The 20,657-nt window shown below is 38.7% G+C and overlaps 1 protein-coding gene across 3 annotated transcripts in view; it reads right to left on the reverse strand.

Moving 5' to 3' along the window:
- The window catches only part of RANBP3L (RAN binding protein 3 like), a 41,538-nt gene extending 23,432 nt beyond the window's left edge, over positions 1-18,106 (reverse strand). The window contains exons 1-8 of one of the 3 annotated variants that reach the window (XM_082782650.1): positions 17,673-18,106; positions 6,789-6,847; positions 6,485-6,521; positions 5,783-5,841; positions 4,579-4,653; positions 3,278-3,344; positions 2,450-2,574; positions 1,875-1,978 (exon numbers count right to left, since the gene is read on the reverse strand). In XM_082782650.1, coding sequence (XP_082638776.1) covers positions 1,875-1,978; positions 2,450-2,574; positions 3,278-3,344; positions 4,579-4,653; positions 5,783-5,841; positions 6,485-6,521; positions 6,789-6,847; positions 17,673-17,853 — 707 coding nt within the window. In that variant the 5' untranslated portion in view covers positions 17,854-18,106. Of the gene's footprint in view, positions 1-1,874; positions 1,979-2,449; positions 2,575-3,277; positions 3,350-4,578; positions 4,654-5,782; positions 5,861-6,484; positions 6,522-6,788; positions 6,848-17,672 lie in introns of all 3 variants that reach the window. The other 2 variants (XM_082782649.1, XM_082782651.1) reach the window with 2 other exon arrangements.
- Between the last annotated feature and the right edge of the window lie 2,551 nt (positions 18,107-20,657).

Genomic DNA, 20,657 nt, shown 5'->3' on the forward strand with positions numbered 1-20,657 from the left:
TTTACTTAATAAGACTCAAGAAAATCAGTAAATTTCTCCTCTTTAGTTTATTGCTGTAAGCTACAGTCAGTTCAGGAAATGGAACTGTTGGTGGTTTCCTGTGATATCAACAGCTGCAGCAACTGCAGAGGACTAACAAATTATTTTCATTCATCTCTTGACAGAACTGTATCACAGAGAAGAACAGGAGGAAGATGGGGGAAAGAAAAAAGATTTTTATGACACGTTTTTGAGCAACGGACACTCAGAAGAATGGCACTAGCCCTCTCCTATAATCTTGGAAGACCAGAAAGCACCTGGTCATATTTAAATTAGTATTCAGCTTGGCAATTAAGTCTACATTTACCACAATTCTGATATACAAAATTAATCAGGCACAGAATACAAGGAGATTTGTAATCCCTTTTTTAAAAAAAGAAAAGGAAATGAAACACTGTAAGAACTTTTAAGTCCTGTAGCTTGTCAGTACTGAAACACTGCATAGCATTTCTCTATTCTTCTACTTCAGAAAACAAAGCCACTCAAGCCTCTGTTCCCAGATGTTGTACAGGTGACAGAAGGTAAATGGACTTGGAATATTGGTTTAAATTTTGGCTTAAAATCAACTGATTTTAAGGCAGGAGCATCTTCCTTTAGCTTTTCTAATATGTACATTACCATCATTCTTAATCTGCTAAAAACATAGCATGTACTCATAGGATATCATCACAACGTTAATTGTGATAGAACAGGGCAGGCTGGCTCTTCCAAAAACAACAATTGAGCCCTCTAACAATGCTCTTCTTGTTGATAAGTATTGAGAATCTAAGTTGCCTGTGCATATAAAATTTCTCATCTCTTCGGAAGCCTGGCACTCTGCATCCCAAATGTGTGTGCAAGACTCTTTACCTGTGGTCCATCAGGCTCTGAAGAAGACTTGAACAGATTCCTTTGCAGTCAACACGCTCTCTGCTCTCATTGGGTGGGAGGGGGAAAGGATGCAACATCAGAGATTGTTGGTTGTGGTCCTAGCAATTTTGAAGTACCGTTCTTTAATCAGTATCTTAAGGTATACTCCAGATGATCACAATTTCCAGGTAAAAAACTTTAACCAACCATCAGGAAGCAGTTTTAATACTCATGGGATAACCTGTCTGCACTAAACTGGTTAGCTGACAGACCTATAGCATTCTCATGATTCTCCAGAGAGAAGTGAGCTCTCAAGTGCCCTCTTTTGCACTAGTATGAGTTCCTTCAGTTATATACAGAAGCAGTGGTGAGAGAAAGCGTCCCAGTCCAAAGAAATTAGCTTCCTCATGCAGAAATTCAAAAGTCCATCCTGGAGAACCTGTGCACAAAGATGCCACCCTATCACAGTCACTGCAGCTATTTGTTCATGCCAGAAATTCCGGTATGTACATGGAAGTAGCACATCAGCTGCAGCATTCACCATGTCTTCCAAAGCAGTCCTGCATGGTCTTCTTCATGCATTCTGTGTCCAATATGTTTACATATGTTGGTAATTAATGATTTTCTCTCCATCTGCTTATGAAATGGGCAGCTATGCAATCAGAACAGAGTTCTCCGAAGAGAAAACGTGATTGTAAACATTCAAAACCAAGACATATTTTGAATTGACAAAGCTGCATGAAATGGCAAACCAAAATAGTTTCTGGCTTGGGAGTTGCTAAGGAGAAATGAACTGTTTCCTGGCAGCAGTCCATTCCTTATGGTGTACAGAACTCATGTCAGCACCCACAAATCTTGGCACCACACACAAATACCAGTGAGTACTGTGTGGATGTAGATAGGCTTAGTACCATCTTAGACATGTAATACAAAAGGGCAGGCCATAGGCAGAGTGACAAAATAGTGTAAAAATATAATAAACTTACCGTGTTGCTTTAGAGCTAGAAGGATTCATGGTAATAGATGACCTTGCTGCTGTTTTAGAACTTACTGAATTCTCAGTTAAGGAATAAGAGCTGTCTTCATGTAACTAGGAATAACAGAACCAGATGAATTAATCAGTCCAAGTTTACTTTCTGCTCTAAACAGGTCTGCTAGAAATCCAGAGTCACTGAGGTTTATATATGTGGTAGTTAGCAAATCTTCCTCCAACTACGTATTAAGCCAGTGCCCTTAATCAAAACATAAAAATGTTACTTTCTAAATAAGTAAAATATAGATCCCCAAACTTGATTCACCCACAGAAACCTGGTATCTGAAAATTGAGACAGACTGCAAAGAAGACATGTTTTTCTAAACAGGGTTAGGACCAGTTTAACAGTTCCCACTGTAATCAGTGATCCATCAATTCCACTCAAACAGATACAGGAAATTCCTTGAAAATCATGCAGTGGAATAATTAACCACTTTTAAACAGCACTGATTTTTCATTTGTTTTTTGTTCTTTAATTTGATTGAGCTCCAAACATAAATTAGTCAGTAAAATTACTCTTCCTTTTACCTGAATATGTGCTTCTTGCTTAGTCATTAGAGATACTACAGGATTTTCAGGACAGGTCAGGGCTTCTGGGGGTTGTAAAATGGCAGGTCTAATAACATTCCGCAATTGACTTTGTGACAAGGATCCTTGCAAAATACAAAGACAAAATATTTAAACAGAGACTTTTTCTCCACATCTAATTCATACTAATGTGTCTTGCCTCTTTAACTGAAAACTTCAAAGCATACTTAAATAACATTTATTGTTATTGTTTCTGTGGTATATATTCTAAAAAAAAATAATACCTCTAAAACACATACAAGTCTGCTGTGACACCAACTTATCAGGATAACAGGGTGATGCATTATATAATATATACATATATATATCTAAATAAAATATATATTTATATTTAGAACCTAAATATATATTTGGACCTAAATATAAATACTAACCTATTCATATTTAGGTTCAAACAAATCAGTAGTGTTTTGTGTTAGACATGTCTTCCAGTATTTCAGATTTAATCCTGCACCTGCAGATGCCAAGGGGGGCTCTTCATTGACTTCTGAAACAGTAGAGTTTTATCCTTATTCAGTCGTTTATTAGAAATGTAGGATTTCACTATGCAAGGCCATATTCATTCCACTCAGGAATTAAGTAGTCAGAGCAGAGGCTCAGACCAGAGCTCACAAGATATTTACACTGTTAAAAAAGTAACTGATGAACCTCACAAAGACACTTGGCATATTACTCAGTCTACAGGAGAATTGACATTTTTATCTCTTCTGTATCCTTTAAGAGCATCTTTGTGAAGCTATAGTGAATAAATAATGCAATGGTAATTACCTTCTTTTGTAGTTTTGACTTCAGTGTTTCTTCGAAGGAGAGCTGAGGTCATGAATATGTTGTTCTTCTTTACTAAAGAACATGGAATTAAAACTTAATCAAAAATGAAAAAGTTTAAATTATTAATTAATGATTTTGTAAGTGCCCTCCCTCTCTTACCTCCCCCCCCCCCCCCCGGCTTCTTTTGGTATTATCCAAGCAATATCTTAATCTTAAGTATCATGGGTCTTAAGTACCATGGGTTTTCTGGCTATGCCAGAGATACAAGTCTTTTGGATATGAACAGATGCTTTAATCTCAAATCTTTCTTCAGCTTTCAAAACCAGGAAATCACGCATTTTTGCTGCTGGTTTGCAAAAGCCATTGAAATAGCAATACAACCTAGTCCCATCTCATGCTTTTTTAAAATGAGTAAATGAGACCTAAGAACATGGAAATAAATTGATGTACCCTGCCCTGTTCTAGTCAAAAGGCTTTCATAACTTACTGCAGTGATGGCATTGCACTCCTGATACTTTCACTGTTTTTACAAAGACACAACATGCCAGCCAGAAACATGCAAGTAATAGTAAACATGTACCATGTCCTATAAAATTACACACAACTGATACTCTACACATGATCACTGCTTTTTCATTGCAGGAAGAATGTCATTTGTTGCTGTAACAAAGCCCCGTAAGATCCCTTTAGAAATCCCTTACATGAAAGTCTGTCAAGGACCTGATCCTGACAAGAGACAGACTAGGATTTCAGACCATGCTGTCTTCCCCATTCTTAGTAAGTGGGAGAATGCTCACAAGGTCACTGGTGAGATGGAAGACAGGTTCCTGGGATAAAAACGACACTCCTATAGGAACAACTACTAATAAACTGCAAGCAAACTAATTCATGTAACTACTTTAACTTCATTCTGTGTTTTTTTCAATTACTATTTGTACCTCATGCAGTAAAATGCCTACTTGCAACTTATTTAAAGATTCATCCCCAGAAGTGCATGATTCCCTAAAAACAAATTCAAATAACATCGTGCTACCAATCCTCCTAAAATATTCCTTTCTCCTCTTCACTACAAGCCCAGCCCAATCCTGTCCAGATCTGTCCTACAGAAAAAAGAACTTCTGCAGATGTCTTTATTGTAGCTAACTACTTTTCTACACAAATATTTTATATTTTAATATATTTATTTTTATTATATATATATTTATTATATATATTTTATTATATTTTATATTTTATATTATATGTCGTTTTTTGTTGGTTTGGGTTTTGTGTTTGTTTGTTGTTTGTTTTTTTTTAATTACCTGGCTGGGAGGGAGGGAAGGTAGGAAGGATGGTAAAGGAAGATGATCTCCCTCTTTTCTGAGCAAGTTTTGTATCTGAAAAGAAAAGAAACTGACATTATTCTTTTTATTTGGAGCAAAGAGATTAATTTTAAGGCTAGCTAATTTCATGTCATGTCTTAACTGGCAGCAGAACAAATTACTATATGCCATCTACCAGCTTTCTGAAGTAGACCACTAGATTATGTTTATACTGCTGAATCAGAGGGGTCTCTGAGGCCAAGTGCTATAGCCTGGTTCAGGCACACTGCTTACAGCCACTCTACAGTCTACTCTACTCTACTCTACTGTCTTGGAGATTGCCTGTTAGAGAGGTTCAAAACAGAACCAGGGAGTAAGCTACTGGTTAATAGTGCGACCAGTCAAGAGAACTAACACTCATACTTGCTCTAGTACCCTGATTTATTTTTTGATGTAGGCAAACTCTAAAATTTCTACCATATGTATGATTTTTTGTACTTTATTTTGATGTAATTTTCAGGGTAAATCCAACATAGATTATCTTAAATCCTTTTAGCTATGTTTAGGTGTGTCACAGAACTAAATAAAAATAAAAGCAAAAATTAAAATAAATATTAAAAATGAAAACTATAAATACAAATATAATTTACACAATTAATGCCTAAATCCTGGAGAAACTTCCCAGTTCCTATGCTAAATAAATACAGTAAAAAAGAGATTAGTCCTACTGCTTAGTAGCCTTCAGTGACTTGTCTGCATTTCCCCTGAATATCATGGAATCAACACACAATCCTTAAAGGGACTTTGAGGTCACCTGTCAGCTGGATAGAAAGAGGGTCCCTTTGGAAAACTGCTTTACAGTTTCAGGGTTTGCTCAAGGAACATTGATCTCTTCCACAAACCAAGACATCTCATTCCTTTCCAGCCCTCCTCCTCCACTGACTGTGTGAGCAACTCAAAGAAACTGTATGAAATCTACACATTTTTCAGTATTTTATACAATACTATGTAAATATGGGAAAACAATTTATTTTTACTTTAAGACCTTTTTATTGGAAATTACCATCGAAGTTTATATCAGTGTTTAAGTCTTCATTTCTACAAAGCAGAAACATTTATTAAATAGGAAAATACCTTCTCTTCTTTACCAGGTAAGAATACAGAACTATGGTAATTAAAACATGATTGGATCTAAATAGCATACCTGTATTAGACAGTGAGTTAGACTTCTGAAAAGTAAAAGATGATGATCTTGCACGTTTTCTGGAACAACAGATGAAATCTAAAGAAAGTTAAATATAATGTTCTGCGAGTACAGATTTGCAGGTGATTTCAGCATAATGTTATTATACAGAATTAAAACTTGAACACAATAAATTCTAGGAATGACTTACAGGAACAGCCTTAAGGCAGTACCTAAAACCAAAAGAAGGTCTTAGAATCTCAATCAACACCTGGTAGAAAGCCCTAGGGAATCTTCTTTCTTTCTTTCTATTAAGTTCAGGGGACCTAAAATCAAGCACTTAGAATCAGATTACAACAGCCCATAGGCTCAGAGGATTTTAAATATGAGAAATAACATTATGCTGTGGCCAAAACAAATAGGAAAGGGCAGATAGGAGCAAATGTAGCTGATGAATATACTTGGCTCCTTTTCAGGGCTTCTGGAGTTCAGCTTTTTGGTAAATATGAGAGGTAAGAAGCCAAGAATTCTTGAAATAAGACAGGGGAATTTACATTAGGACATAATAGGTGGCTCTACAACCTATGTAGTCTAAGTCTACTAACAGGAAATTTGTCCTGGCTCATACAAAATAAAGGTCCAAACACTATTTTCACAGGCAACAGTCAGATCCTATGAATAACTCAGTGTATTATTATACTGCTTCAGTGAGGTGGTTATTACCATTTTCAGCTTTGCAAACTGGGTCCTCTGCCGGCCGCTGGAAAAAAAATATAAGTGTGGAAAGGTCAAGGAGAATAGAACAGCCATTTTCTAGAGCAGGACACAAGGTACATCAATCCAACATATACGTATTAAAAACAGTCTCGTATTTGCTTTCCACTATTCCTTGTTCTATTTTGATCCCAATTATTACAAGTCTTAATCTGAGCTAAAAATTTGATTTACTGTAAGGATCATTGTTTATAGAATCCTCATGTCTCATCATTTTTGATCAACTGTGCAAAACAAAAGTTTAAGTTTTTACCTTCAAAGGACGGTCCTTCTTTTCAAACACAAACGTTGGATGGGCAAGCACTGATCTCTCTGGAAAAGAGATTATTTTTAATAACAATTCCATAATAGCACTTCTCAACTGTAGTTCTAAAAGCGGTATGCAGCAACAAGCAAGACTTTATCTCTTTGTTACAAATGAAAAAAACAAAAATTTGCAGTGATGCACAACACAGTCCATAAATAAAATGCTAGTCCACAAATCCCAGTGCAGGTTTGGCATAACTAGAGTCCACACAGTCTGGTCTTATTTTTTTTTTAATGCTTGTTTTAGCTAAAAATAAAAAAGTTCCTTTAGCCTTTTCAAACAACACGTCTGATTATGTAGTCTAAGCAAACTTCAAACTTGCAGTGGATTTCCATCAGGATAACAGAAATGATTTATGGTACAACATAATTGTAGTAACTGCTTGGTTTTTAGACTCCATTAAGCAGTAAATTTGGAAATCATATTTTCTTCCCCTCATGTTCTGTATGGTGTTCATGCTTATGCCCCTAAGAAATCAGAAATAATACTGCATTTAATTTTGATGGATGTAAATTTGGACCATTGCTACCATTACTGTAATGCTGCAACTATGTCCAAAGAGCCTGACAGCTTCTACCCATTTTTTATAACATTCACTTGCTACTGTACAGGATCCTGGTTGTGCTAAGTCTCTTGTTCTCCTAGCCAGCATCATTTCTCTCTTCCAAATTCTTCCCTCAACTTTATTTCTTATGATATCACAGTATCTATTTTGAAATCAAAGAACAGAGATGGTCCTCAGGACAGACATCCTGTTTCTCAGACACATCAGCTGTACCTGTGCCATTCCTGTCAAGGGCTTGTCTAAGATCTAACATGTTCCTGAACCCTTATCACAAAGGATAATTCACAACCTTCCAGTCAATGTTCAGTTACATTCCCTGAACAAGGACGGTGATTCATTCCAAAATTGTCATCAGAATTTTTTTTCCTAATATCAAGTCTGACACCCCTCTCCCCTTCCTGCAATTTAAGTATGTTCCCAGTGGACTTGGGAAACAATGCATTCCTTTCTTCAAAGCACTTGTAGATGTTCAAAGACTTAAAAGTCTCGCCTCATTTTTTCTATCTCCTGAACAATTATATCACTCTGTCTTTACAGGCATATGTTCTAAATATGATTCTGGTTGCTCTTCTCTGGACTTACTCCAATGTCACATGTGAAGTGAATCACCCAAGACTGCACAAGAAATGCAACTAAAACCTCACCAGTGCTACGTAAAGTGGAAAGATTATTAATCATTTTACATATGCCATTATTACTACTGGTTTCCCATCTCTCATGTCAGTTCTCCCCCAGTATCTCATAAGCATGGTTTTGTTGATTCATAATGCATGCATTAGCCACAAAAACCTGTGGATACAAAAAAAAAAAAAAAAAAAAAAAAAGTTTGATGTGATTTGCTCTTGACAAATTCATGCTAGCTGTTACTTTACACTTGATTATCACCTACATGCTTACATCAGAGTGAAATATTAAATACAGACTTTATGTATTTATTTATTGTATAAGAGAAAAAAGAAAGGAAGTATGTCTAACTTTTGGAAACACAAAATCCAGTATATTGAGTCACTGAATGCTTATGTACGTGTTTAAGCATTACCATGCTTAAATTAAGTGCATAAGCAGTATAAGACATATAAGAAAACTGTATGAAGTGAATGTCTAATGTCAGTTTTAATGCATGTGTACAATATATAAACATATGAAATTCTAGAGATCTAAATCTACTCTCATGCATAGCTCTGCATTCATTAGATATGACTGAAAATAACTTTGGATACTTGTTCTTATTTTTTTAATGAAACATTTTTAAAAATACATACATGCTCCGCACCAAATTTAGTGTTGATTTTAGAGTTCATTATTTTTACATCTTCCTTACATGACTTCTTCAGGCTACTCATTTTACTAAGAATGAGACCTTCATAGCTTGTGCAAGTCTAACAGACTACCTTGGTTGTCAGAGTGAAAGAAACTTCTTTTCACCACTACCACCATTTAATCACCCATTTATTGTGCCAAAAAATAAAAACAAAAAGAAAAACAAAAACAAAACCACTAAAGAGCAAAGAATCAGATGCAAGTATTTTCTTAGACCACCACATACACAAGTCTTAATAGTTTGAGATGTCTGTAATTGGAAGTCAAAAGAAACAACACAGTTCTAGGCATGAGATATCTGACCTGCTCCAGTTGTGTATGTTAGGAGATGAATGGTGCCCTAAATGCATGTATTTCTCTCCATGGGTAATGAAGACAGACTAGCATGATTACTGAATTATATGACCGGCCTTTTGCCAGAGAAATCCTCCACTTGAGATCACGTTGGCTGACATGTTACAGAATGCATACCATACCCTATTTTTTCGGCCAGGGAAGTGGTTGAGTCACCATCCCTGGAGGTCTTTAAAAGACATTTAGATGTAGAGCTTAGGGATATGTTTTAGTGGAGAACTTGTTAGCGTTAGGTCAGAGGTTGGACTGGGTGATCTTGGAGGTCTCTTCCAACCTAGATGATTCTGTGATTCTGTGATTATACCAAAACATCTGTGTGAAAATACATAGATTGTTATTTTTACCTTGGCTTGCCCACCTATCTGTGACCAAACCACGCCAGCATTGGTATCAGTTACTTAAAGGTTTAATAAAGCAAACATTAACATAGAGGAATTAAAAATCACTATATATATGTGCGTGTGTGTGTACATATGTTCAAATACTGGCAACAATTAAGAAAAAAGTAAACATTGTTAAAATAAATGCTGCATGTATGTAAGCTGGGGCAAAAAGCAAGACACTATTATATAAATCCAGTAATCTACAGACACAGCAGTAATAGCTCATAGCTTTGTCATTGTCCCTGAAGTTAATTTTGTACTTACATGGGCATTATATGCACAAAAAGGACTGAATTTAGCAAACTTGGTATCCTTAACAATGAAGATCTGATTTGTCCTTAATAGGGAAAGCACAAAAAAGCTCACATTGTTCAACTCCAAAAAAAAGATTATTCTCTGTCACTGAAAGTTAAAGAAAATTTCTTTGTGTTTGCAGCTGGTGGTCCATGACATGGCATGAGATGGAGCAATTCCACTGCTATTCACTAGAGGGGAGTGGCACACATAAACAAAAAGTATTTCATTGAAATATAATTACTCAATGTAATAGGCTTTTTTCCTGTCTCCTTAAAAAAAAAAAATAATAATAATAATTAAAAAAAAAAAAAAAGCATGAGGTACTTCTATTCCTATTGAATGAAGGAAAAACTCAAAAATTAAAGCACCTTCATATTCTCCACAGTCTTATCAAAGCCTACATGCTAGCAATATTTTTAAAGGTACATTTGCTACTCTAAAGCATGGAATTAGCAGAGTCAACTCCTGTGAAAAAAAGAACTGAGTTTCTATCACAGAGTTATTTTTTGCTGGAGTTAAAAGGCTGTAAGGAGTTTGCAGGAATTAGGAAAGTTCACTGCAAATTAAACAACAACTAACAGTTTTAAACCCAGAAGTCACTAAAGAAAAAATCACAACTGCTTGATTTCAAAAGAAAAATGTTTAGCTAGAATATAATGGTATCCCATAAAGACAAACATGCATATTTTGATCTTGCAGTAAATACAAAAAAGATACATTCCATCAACTGCTTTAGAACCAAAGGGTAAATTTTCTTGCTCTAAGGATACTTAATCAGAGATTGCTGACGCTGCCACAGTTACTTAACATTTTCAGAGAACTGTGTTGCATCTATCCAAGAAAAACGAGAAAATATTTTTGTAATTCCTGGAAAGTATTCCACGTAGCTCATCAGTAAGATCCTCACTCCTCAATGAGGCCATTCATAACAGAGCTTTAAAAATGTATTTGTATTAGCTATGCATATAACCTTTGGATCAATTTCCAATTATGTTTTAAACTTTTCAGATACCTAAACACAAAATATTTGCAGCTAACCCCCAAGGAAAAAGCAAAGCAGAATTACTTGTGGATCTAATACAGCATCAAAAAACAGCATCAAGGAGTTACCACAATCATGTCAACATGCTAATTTTAACACTGGCGAGCAACTCTGTGTTTTTCTCCTTGTTTTTCTGACTTAAGGTTGCTGCTGCCAGGGTGGACAGCTGTGTGCTGGGAGAAGGAGGAGAACCGCTTTTGCAACCTCCTCTCCTGGCAGAGGCAGGGGGCACCCAGCCAGGCAGAGCCTGAGTCTGTCCCGGGGACCAGGCAGCAGCAGCCAAGGCTGGGTGCAAGCAGACACCAGGGAAATGGGGTGGGCTGGAGCCGCCCCTCCTCTTTGTCACCAGCAGGACGCAGACAGACAGAGGCTGGCTAATGCCTGGTTAAGACTGGGCCGCTCCAGTCCTCAGCAGCTTGGTACTTCTGGACAAAAAAGGCTGTTGGAAAAGTTACCAGAAAAACCTGCCAAATGGGCTGCCTCTGGCTGCTGGGACTGCAATAAACCACCAGCCTCAGCCAAGAGTCCAGATGCAGGACCTGTCTGCCTGCCCATGAATAATCACCAGGGATTGGGCTCTCTTTTCCTCGCTACAGTTCCCCTGAAGCTGCTGAGTTACAAAGGTCTTGGCCTAATGTTTTCTACATCTGAAGTTCAAAATAAGCCTGTGCCTAGAAGATACATTAGAAACGCCTAGTTCCCTTGGCTGAGATCTTATCTGCGTGACCTCCTGGCTCCGGCCTCCTGTCCTGCGCAGAAGCACTAGCAGAAGTGCTCTGGTCTGAGCGCCCCTACACAGAAGGTGCCTGGCTCTTCGGGCTGGTGCTTGCTCTGCTCTGCTCACCCAGTGCTGGGATCCCTGCCCCACCAGTCTGCTCAGCGCACTGCATTAGCACTGACCCTGCAGGTGACTGGTAAATTACACTGGTCCATATGCTCAGAGTGAGAATGCATTTCTTAAGTGGAGTTTGAAAGAAAATGCAAAGATGCATTTTGGGAGAGATAATTGTGCTGCCCAAGTCTAGGAAGCACTGGTCAGAATAATGTGTCAGAAATCATGTAAAACCGCTTTCAACAGCTTTGCAGGTATCCCAAGAGCCAGCACTGCCCATGAGGTGTATGTGTGTAGCTAGAATATAATGGTATATCCATATAATGGGTATATATGCCCATGAGGTGTATGAGGCCTTTGCTGTGACGTTCCACTCTTCCCTTCTATTGCTTTTACTTTAGAAACTTCAGAAAATATATGTTAAAAAAAATAATATATATATATATATAAAGGCAGGACACTGATGGTTTTCGCTATTTTAGAGTTATTATTATTATTATTGCTCCATCTTGCACAAAGAACAGATAAATGGTATCTAACCTTCGAGAACTAAGGACAGCATGGATACAATCCAAACCAAACTCTCCAGTTTTCAGGCAGAAGGAAAACCTATGTCAGTGCTATGTCTCTATTCCTTCCAGAGCAAAGCAAAAAAAAGCCAAAACAAAACAAGAGTTTAAGAGGGTAAAATACGGCATAAGGCATTTGTAATCTCAATAGAAGGTTTTTATTTCTAACTTTAAAAGCGTTATTTTTTCATGTTGAGATTCAAAAGGAAATAAACGGTTGCATCTTCATTATCTAACTTGCATGTTTGCTGCAGTTTGAAAATGTAATTCATATCCATACCAAATATTTTTGTATTTAAAGTTAGAAACCTATTATAAAAATAACAGAAAAAAAAGTTACTTTCTCCTTCAAATTTGTGTTCTGTTCAAATTTATTTCATTGACTAGTGCTCCTCTCCAGCTAATTACAAAACTGAGTAGCTATATTTAAGGAATTAGGATTTCTGTGGTGTCACAGGTATGCAACATATCCCAGATTTTTGAATTCCTGCCCAGTGACTAGCCAATACCTACTTCAGGGACTAGTTAGCGTTAAGAAAGCTGTAACCCATTTTCCAGTAAATTAACCAAGTACTTTTCAAAATATGGAAGTGTCCACACCTTACATTGTGTTCTGCATTTCTGCTTTCTATTAGGCTTTAAAATCAGGCTTAACTGAAAGCAATATGAGAAACTGTACTTTAAAGATTTCACTGCAAAACTAGCAATATTTTTTTTTTTTTAATGCTATTTGTCATTTGAGTGCCATTTGACTAGTTAGGTGGCAGGACTCTCATGTTTATATTGTTTCTTCCCACAGTTTCATACCAAGAATTTCTTTAAATCCCTAATGTCAATCCAGTGTGCCTGAGCTTTTATTGTTCCCAGAACTGTATGCATTATTTGTATAACTCTTTACAAACAACCAATCCTGACATCAGATATTTCAGGTTAGGTTAGCTACAGAACTGAATCCTTTACACCTTTTTCAGTTTTTTTTCTAAACCTGAAAAAAAAAAAAAAAAGTAGTTCATAATTTCCCTTAAAGATGTAACACTGATGACAAAAGCTAATCCATAAAAAATTCTATTTCTCCCTAATTCCTTGAATGAAAATAATAGCTTATACCTCTTTGGGCTTTGTAACCATTTCATGTGGACCTCATAGGAAAACTTTCATTCTAAAACAGAAACTATAATTTTAACTTTGCACGGTAAAAAATGACAAATAAATGAATAAATAAATACTTAAAGATCATTTTCTTGATTTATCTCCGAATAATCTCACTACCAATATCTGTCCAACAAAACCTTCAACTGTGTCCAAAACTGTTTCGCTCACATCTTAGTAAGCGTTACACAACACACAAAAACTACTGCATTCAAATGTAAAATCAGAGAATCAAGTTACTACATTGAGAGATTTATATGATATATGTGATGTAGCATTAGCAAGTTTCTTCACTGATACACTGTATCATGAATTTCATTAGCTTTGTATATTTCCACTGTAATTTGCAAACTAAAAGTACAGATCCTTCTTCATTTTGATGTTACAGCTTAGGTTGATAGTTCCCGACTCACAGAACCCAAACCAAATGAAGTTAAGCAGTAACATAGAAGCTGTGTGTAACATTGTTTTATTTGTTTCACAAATAACTAAGCAGGGATATGCAATCAGGCAGGAAGTTTAAGGGAAAAATAGGTTTCCTGTAATTTGAGTTGTTACATTGCCAAAGGTAATTTTACATTACTGAAATACTAAGGAAAAAAAAAAAAAAAGAAAAAAAAAAAAAAAGGCCTTCTGCCATTTATGAATATAAGTTGTTCACAGCAATTACTTGAAAAAAATAAAAATAAATAATATGCCTGTTATTTTGTGGGAATATATATGAAGAAAAAGAGAAATATAAAAATAAAATAGCATATAAGTGGAAGGCATAGATCCAGAAATCACAGTTTCTTCCAAGAAAATGGAAATATTTTGACTATACCAATTGATGATCCATCCATTACCACTTTGCCTCAAGGACCATCAGACTTAAACTGTGTACTATTATGACCAATTTTTCTCCAATAAGCTTTAAAAACACAGAAAACTACCTGTACTTCAGATAATAAAACTGCAGTGTTGGGCAGAAGAGAAATATATACAAAGTATGGGGTAGAATGAATTAACAAAATACTTCGCTATCCAAGCTTAGATTCATGTTTAAATATTGTTTCCCTTTTTTAATATATACATAGAAAAAGACATCTGTCTATTTCCAGAGTTGGACCGTTTCCATCTATCTATTTTTTGGTGAAGAAATAGTAAAACGTTCTGACTAAGATCAGGGTTTTCCAAACTTGCAGTAGAACTGTGGTTCCAGTTTTATAAATACTCACTGAACTTTGCAAGATAAAGCAGAGTCCATTCACAGCCAAGTGAGAGTGCAACAAGGCTGGCAGCCAAGAGTTCAGTGACCTCACTATATAATCCAGGCTACCCTGTGCCAAAACTTAAATAAGGAAGATGACATAAGGCAAAATAGAGATGTCTTAGAACACTACATTAGGCACAAGCCCAGTAAAATTCACCAATTTTAGGAGGTACAGAAAAAGCTTTTAAAAATTTCACTTCTCTGATCCTGAATAGCTTGGCTGTTTGTGGAAGCACTGAGCAGCTGAGAACTGTTGTGGAATGCACATGCATGACTGGCTGCTCAGCACCTTTGAAAAATCAGGTCACCTTTTTTAAGAATCTAAATACAGACCTGGAAACCTATTTTTAGATTTCCACTTATTATTACCCTTTGCACTTTTGATTTCTGTATATGAAGTACATTCACTACTGTATAGGACAACTCTCTCAAAAATCAAGATATTTTTTCTACCAATTCATAAAATTATTTTTAGTGCCAAGATGACAGGATTTTCCAAGCAACTTTGCATTAGATTTTATTTTTTTGCTAAGATATTTTGAGACATGATTGATTAATTTATTTACATCTAAATCCCTTCTACCTGCATGCTGTTTATTTTTGTTGTTGTTGTTTCTGTTGTTTTTTAATCAGGAACCACAAAAAAAAAATAAAAATCAAATAAATCTGATCCAGTCAAACCTTCAGTACTAATCAGAAGAGTTTTCCACTGGCAGAGATATAAAAGACCTTCTTCTACTGACATTCAATACATATTTAACCTTTTATTTTTATATAGTCAACAGGTTTTCAGGTTCAGCATCTTAGTAATATTGCCAAACTTGTAAGCTAACTGAAAATTTACATTTAGAACACTCTTCTAGTGAAGAATGTCAGCGAATCAATACATTTGCAACAAGTACTCGTGAATTCTGAATTTGCAAAAATGTTCAACAGAATATGTTCTCAGTGACTGGTCCAAAACCATGCCAGAGTGCTTTATCTGAAGAAACAGCTTCAGCACTATTGAAGCATATAAAACACTTCAAACAAATGGAGATGAATTTTTTGTTAAACCTTTAAATGTATACTGTATGTATTTCAGTGCTTGCTACAGAAGCGACTGTATTTCAGTGGTAAATGCTGAACACAGCACTGCACACTGTTCAGACTCCTTGTATTAAATATATTACCAAGCACATTGCTTTCCTGGGACTCACACAGACTCCTGCAAATTACAGCTTGGGGAAGTGATAGATTACCTCACACATTCCTGTTTGGATCAACAGTGAGTACATTGTCAAGTAAGTGTTTCATCATATGCAGGATGCGGAAAGGAAAAGTTCATCCAACTGACTATTGCAAAATAAAACTTCTGGAAGAATTTGTGCAAGGGCAGCTTTACTGTACGGTTAAGACTCTTGCACATTCTTTGTCATACAAATAGTTCATAACCCACATAAATAATTTCATTGTCATCAGTGAGAGGAACTATGATAGCAAGGATTCTTCATCCAGGCAAAGTTGTGCAAAATCAGGCCCTAACATTTTTAGGCATCTTCAGCCTCTCTTCAGTCAGTCTTCTAAATGCTGCAGAATCTAAATACAATTTTCTTGTTCAGTGTCGAAAGGGTTCTTCTACCCAAACAATTCCACTTATGACTCCTAACTTCACTATGGGTATATAGCATTCGATATGAAATTTAAAAAATAAAATAATTCTTCACTTGAGGCATGGACACTCAGCTGACAGCCTGTAAAAGGGTTTATAAACACAGTGTAGCACATCACACACATGCATCTCTGTAGAGCACAGTCCTCACCTTTATACAGGCAAAATGTAAAAGGCATTAAAACATCCAAAAAAATATCCTCCCCCAGCAATACTTAAACAGAATTTTTAAAGAAAAATGAAACCTTAACTGGCTTTATTTCAAACGCCTGAGTGAAGAAAATATTTTGGGGAGTGTTGTCACTAAAATGTAATTCTAGCAGTGATGCAAAGCCAGAAGTAACAGTATCACTAGACCAGCAGGACTGTGCCAAGGTACATAACCAAAAATTGTTTTATAAACACTGACATTTCCAACACCCTCGTACTCAGCATTTTTTAATAAATCATAAAAGCCTGTAAAATACGAATTGCAAGGGCTATAAAATCCATTGCCATATAAAGGTTTACCAATTTCAGGGCACTGTACCAATATTAAATTTCATAAATCCTTACAAAGTGGCATAGAAATAACACTCATGTTGTTTGTGCAGATAGTAAGGCTGTGACCCAACAACACTCACACATCCTTTAATTTGGGGCATATAAATAAATGGGAGTATGAGTGCTCAAACCTAAGCACAAACTAAAAGGGCTGGTTGATTGATTAATTAACTTAAACATGCTAAATTAGTTGTAGCATCACATAGACCTTGAAAGTGTACACTTCCCCCTGCTGTTTTTATTTCATTCATTAACCTGTGAGGTAGAAAATGATTGGTGGCATCACCTGCAAAGCGTGCTGAATATAAACACTTCTTTCTTTAAGCATCCCCTTAAAAATGTGATCGTTACAATTTCATTTGAGTCATTCTCAAATCCTGATCCTGCTCACCATGTAGATGACAGAGGATTTGATGTCCACCTCTGCAGTCCCGCACCTCTCGGATGAGCGAGGCTGGACCAGTTCTGCTCCCAGCGCCCCAGTGCTCAGAGCAGAGTAGGGGTGGGGATGTGAGCACTTTTCCTATCCGCTGTCAGGTCCAGCGTTTTGGGAAGGTACAGGAAGTTCAGGTGACCAGGGATTCAAGACTACTAAAAGCAAGTAGAAACCGCTTTGGGGTGCTCTATTGATAAATCCCCAAACATGCATTACCTGGTACTGTCTTTTGCTCAACGGAAACGCAACTTGGAGATTTCTGTCAGACCACCACCAGGAACTTACAATAAAGATAAAACACCAGACAAGCTGTGTTTGGCATTGCCAATACCACTTGTCACACAAAACACTTTGTGTTAGCACTATCCCGTTCCCCATAAATGCCCTTCCGGGGGTGCACACAGCAGACGTGCAAGAGCCCAGCCAACAAAACCTACCTGTGCAGCATCGTTCCGTGGGACTTAAGGAGTCACCGGGCCAGCCTCTTCGCTTGGCGAGGTCAGGTTTTGCCTTCGCGACGTGCCCGGGTCTGACTGAAACATCACAGCCCGCACAGGCGTGCTGCCTGCCTGCGTATGAAACACCCCTTTCGCACGCTGGAATGGGTTGGTTTCTCATTATGATGAAGAAGCACCTTCATACACACACATATATATATAATCGTATAAATGGGAACAGGGACTAGAGCTTTGGATTTGGTCTCATCAGCTCTCTCCTTGCCGACCCCGGCACTCAGGCGGGCAGAGAGGCCCCGCCGCCAGCAGCCGTCACGGCCGCCCCAACGGCCGCAGCGGCGCCTCCTGCCGGGGTGTGCGGCCGGCGGGGCCGTGAGGGGGCAGCCCGCGGAGCGCCGCTCTCGGGGCCGGCCTCTGGGAGGGGACACGCAGAGCCCGGCGGCTCGGTGCCTCCGGGAGGGCGGAGCGGCTGCCCGTGGTGGTTATCGCCAACGGGGGGGGCTCTCGGTGACGGGGCGGGGAGTGCCGGTTCGAGGCCGCCCTCCCCGGGAGCCGCCGTCTCCTCCGCCCCTCAGCGGGGGCCGCCATCTCCTCAGTCCTTCAGCAAGGGGCCGCCGGGAGCCTCGGGCAGAGCCGGCGGGCGCGGCTCCTGTGCGCGGAGGACACAAAAAGACGGGGAAATTAAATGCGAAGCGAAGCAAGCACGGTGTGTAATTACTCCCACGCTGGCACAAAGCAAATGCAGGGGAGGTGTCGCTGTCCCCACCTTGCAGATGCACTCTGCAGCACGTTTATGAAGCCTAACGTGAGTCCCTCGCTGGTCACTTAAGTGGTAACAGCCCCAAATTCTGCAGCTCCAGGGGCATCGTGCTGCAAGACTAGCGTTAAACTGCCTCTAATCCTAAAAGTTCAAGACATGAAGGTAGGAATTTGCTAAAGGTTTATGGGAACCATATGGCCAGTCTAGTTTCTCAGAACAGCTGGAGCAGATGCTTTGCAGAAGAATATGCAAGAAGTCCAAGAGCAGGCGGATACTGAGTCATTCATCTTCATCACAACCTCAGTGTGCATTGGCGTGAATCCTGAAGTGTGCCATTTTACCCCAACTGCAGAATCCTCAGCCTTAACTGTTAGTACCGTATAGTTTTGTGAACTTCAGTTAGTTGTTCAGTCTCTGTCTAAGCATTGCTAAATCCTTAGCCTCACAGGTACATGTCAGTAAGTGCCAGAGTCATCTTCATTTTGCACAAAGATCTGTTACAATTTTTTAGTTTGCCAATATTCCATTTAAGTTGCTTTATTACTTTACTATTGCTTTATTACTGTTATGTGAAACAGTCCTGTTCTAGCTTCTGAACAATGTTTCATTGTTACACTTTTATCACATAGTCTATTCATCTTCTAAGACTGACAGTTCCAAAGTTTTCAATTTTTATTCCAGTGAGAGTTGCTCCTGTTTCTGTTGCAGCTCTCAAGCCTCTAATTCCAGAATATCCTTCTCTGGACATGGTGTTGTGGAAAAAGGCCATGGCACAGAGCTAAGTGTGATGTTTTCTGAATTATTTTTCATTCTTTCCCAAACATTTCCTAACATTTCATTTATTTTTCTATCAGACTGTAGACCGAACAGCACTGTTAACGCACTGTTCATGGTAATGGCCAGTTATATTTTCTTGAAATTATCGATAGTTAATTTCGAATCCCATAACATATATTTTAAAAAGACTTTTTATTTCATCCACCTAGTGATTTGTCACTTGTATTATGTCATTAATCATACTAGTTGCCATTTTAGTGACTATTCACTTAGCAGTGTGGAAGAATCACAGAATCACAGAATTTCTAGGTTGGAAGAGACCTCAAGATCATCGAGTCCAACCTCTGACCTAACGCTAGCAGTCCCCACTAAACCATATCCCTAAGCTCTACATCTAAACGTCTTTTGAAGACTTCCAGGGATGGTGACTCCACCACTTCCCTGGGCAGCCTGTTCCAGTGTCTAACAACCCTTTCAGTGAAGAAGTTCTTCCTAACATCCAACCTAAAACTCCCCTGGCGCAACTTAAGCCCATTCCCCCTCGTCCTGTCACCAGGCACGTGGGAGAACAGGCCAACCCCCACCTCACTACAGCCTCCTTTAATGTATCTGTAGAGAGCAATAAGGTCGCCCCTGAGCCTCCTTTTCTCCAGGCTGAACAAGCCCAGCTCCCTCAGCCGCTCCTCGTAGGACTTGTTCTCCAGGCCCCTCACCAGCTTCGTCGCCCTTCTCTGGACCCGCTCAAGCACCTCGATGTCCTTCTTGTAGCGAGGGGCCCAAAACTGAACACAGTACTTGAGGTGCGGCCTCACCAGAGCCGAGTACAGGGGGACGATCACCTCCCTAGCCCTGCTGGCCACACTGTTTCTGATACAAGCCAGGATGCTGTTGGCCTTCTTGGCCACCTGAGCACACTGCTGGCTCATATTCAGCCGACTATCCACCAATACTGCCAGGTCCTTCTCTGCCAGGCAGCTCTCCAACCATTCCTCTCCCAGCCTGTAGCTCTGCTTGGGGTTATTGCGCCCCAGGTGCAGGACCCGGCACTTGGCCTTGTTGAACTTCATGCAGTTGACCTCAGCCCACCGGTGCAGCCTATCCAGATCCTCCTGCAGAGCTTTCCTACCCTCAAGCAGATCGACACACGCACCTAACTTGGTGTCATCTGCAAACTTACTGAGGGTGCACTCGATGCCCTCGTCCAGATCATCGATGAAGATATTAAAGAGGACCGACCCCAGCACCGAGCCCTGGGGGACGCCACTAGTGACTGGCCTCCAACTGGACTTGGCTCCATTCACCACGACTCTTTGGGCCCGGCTATCCAGCCAGTTTCTAACCCAACGAAGCGTGCGCCAGTCCAAGCCAAGAGCAGCCAGTTTCTTGAGGAGAATGCTGTGGGAGACGGTGTCAAAAGCCTTGCTGAAGTC

This window comes from Aythya marila (genome assembly GCF_965140915.1).
Source record: "Aythya marila genome assembly, chromosome: Z".
Taxonomy (NCBI): Eukaryota; Metazoa; Chordata; class Aves; order Anseriformes; family Anatidae; genus Aythya; species Aythya marila.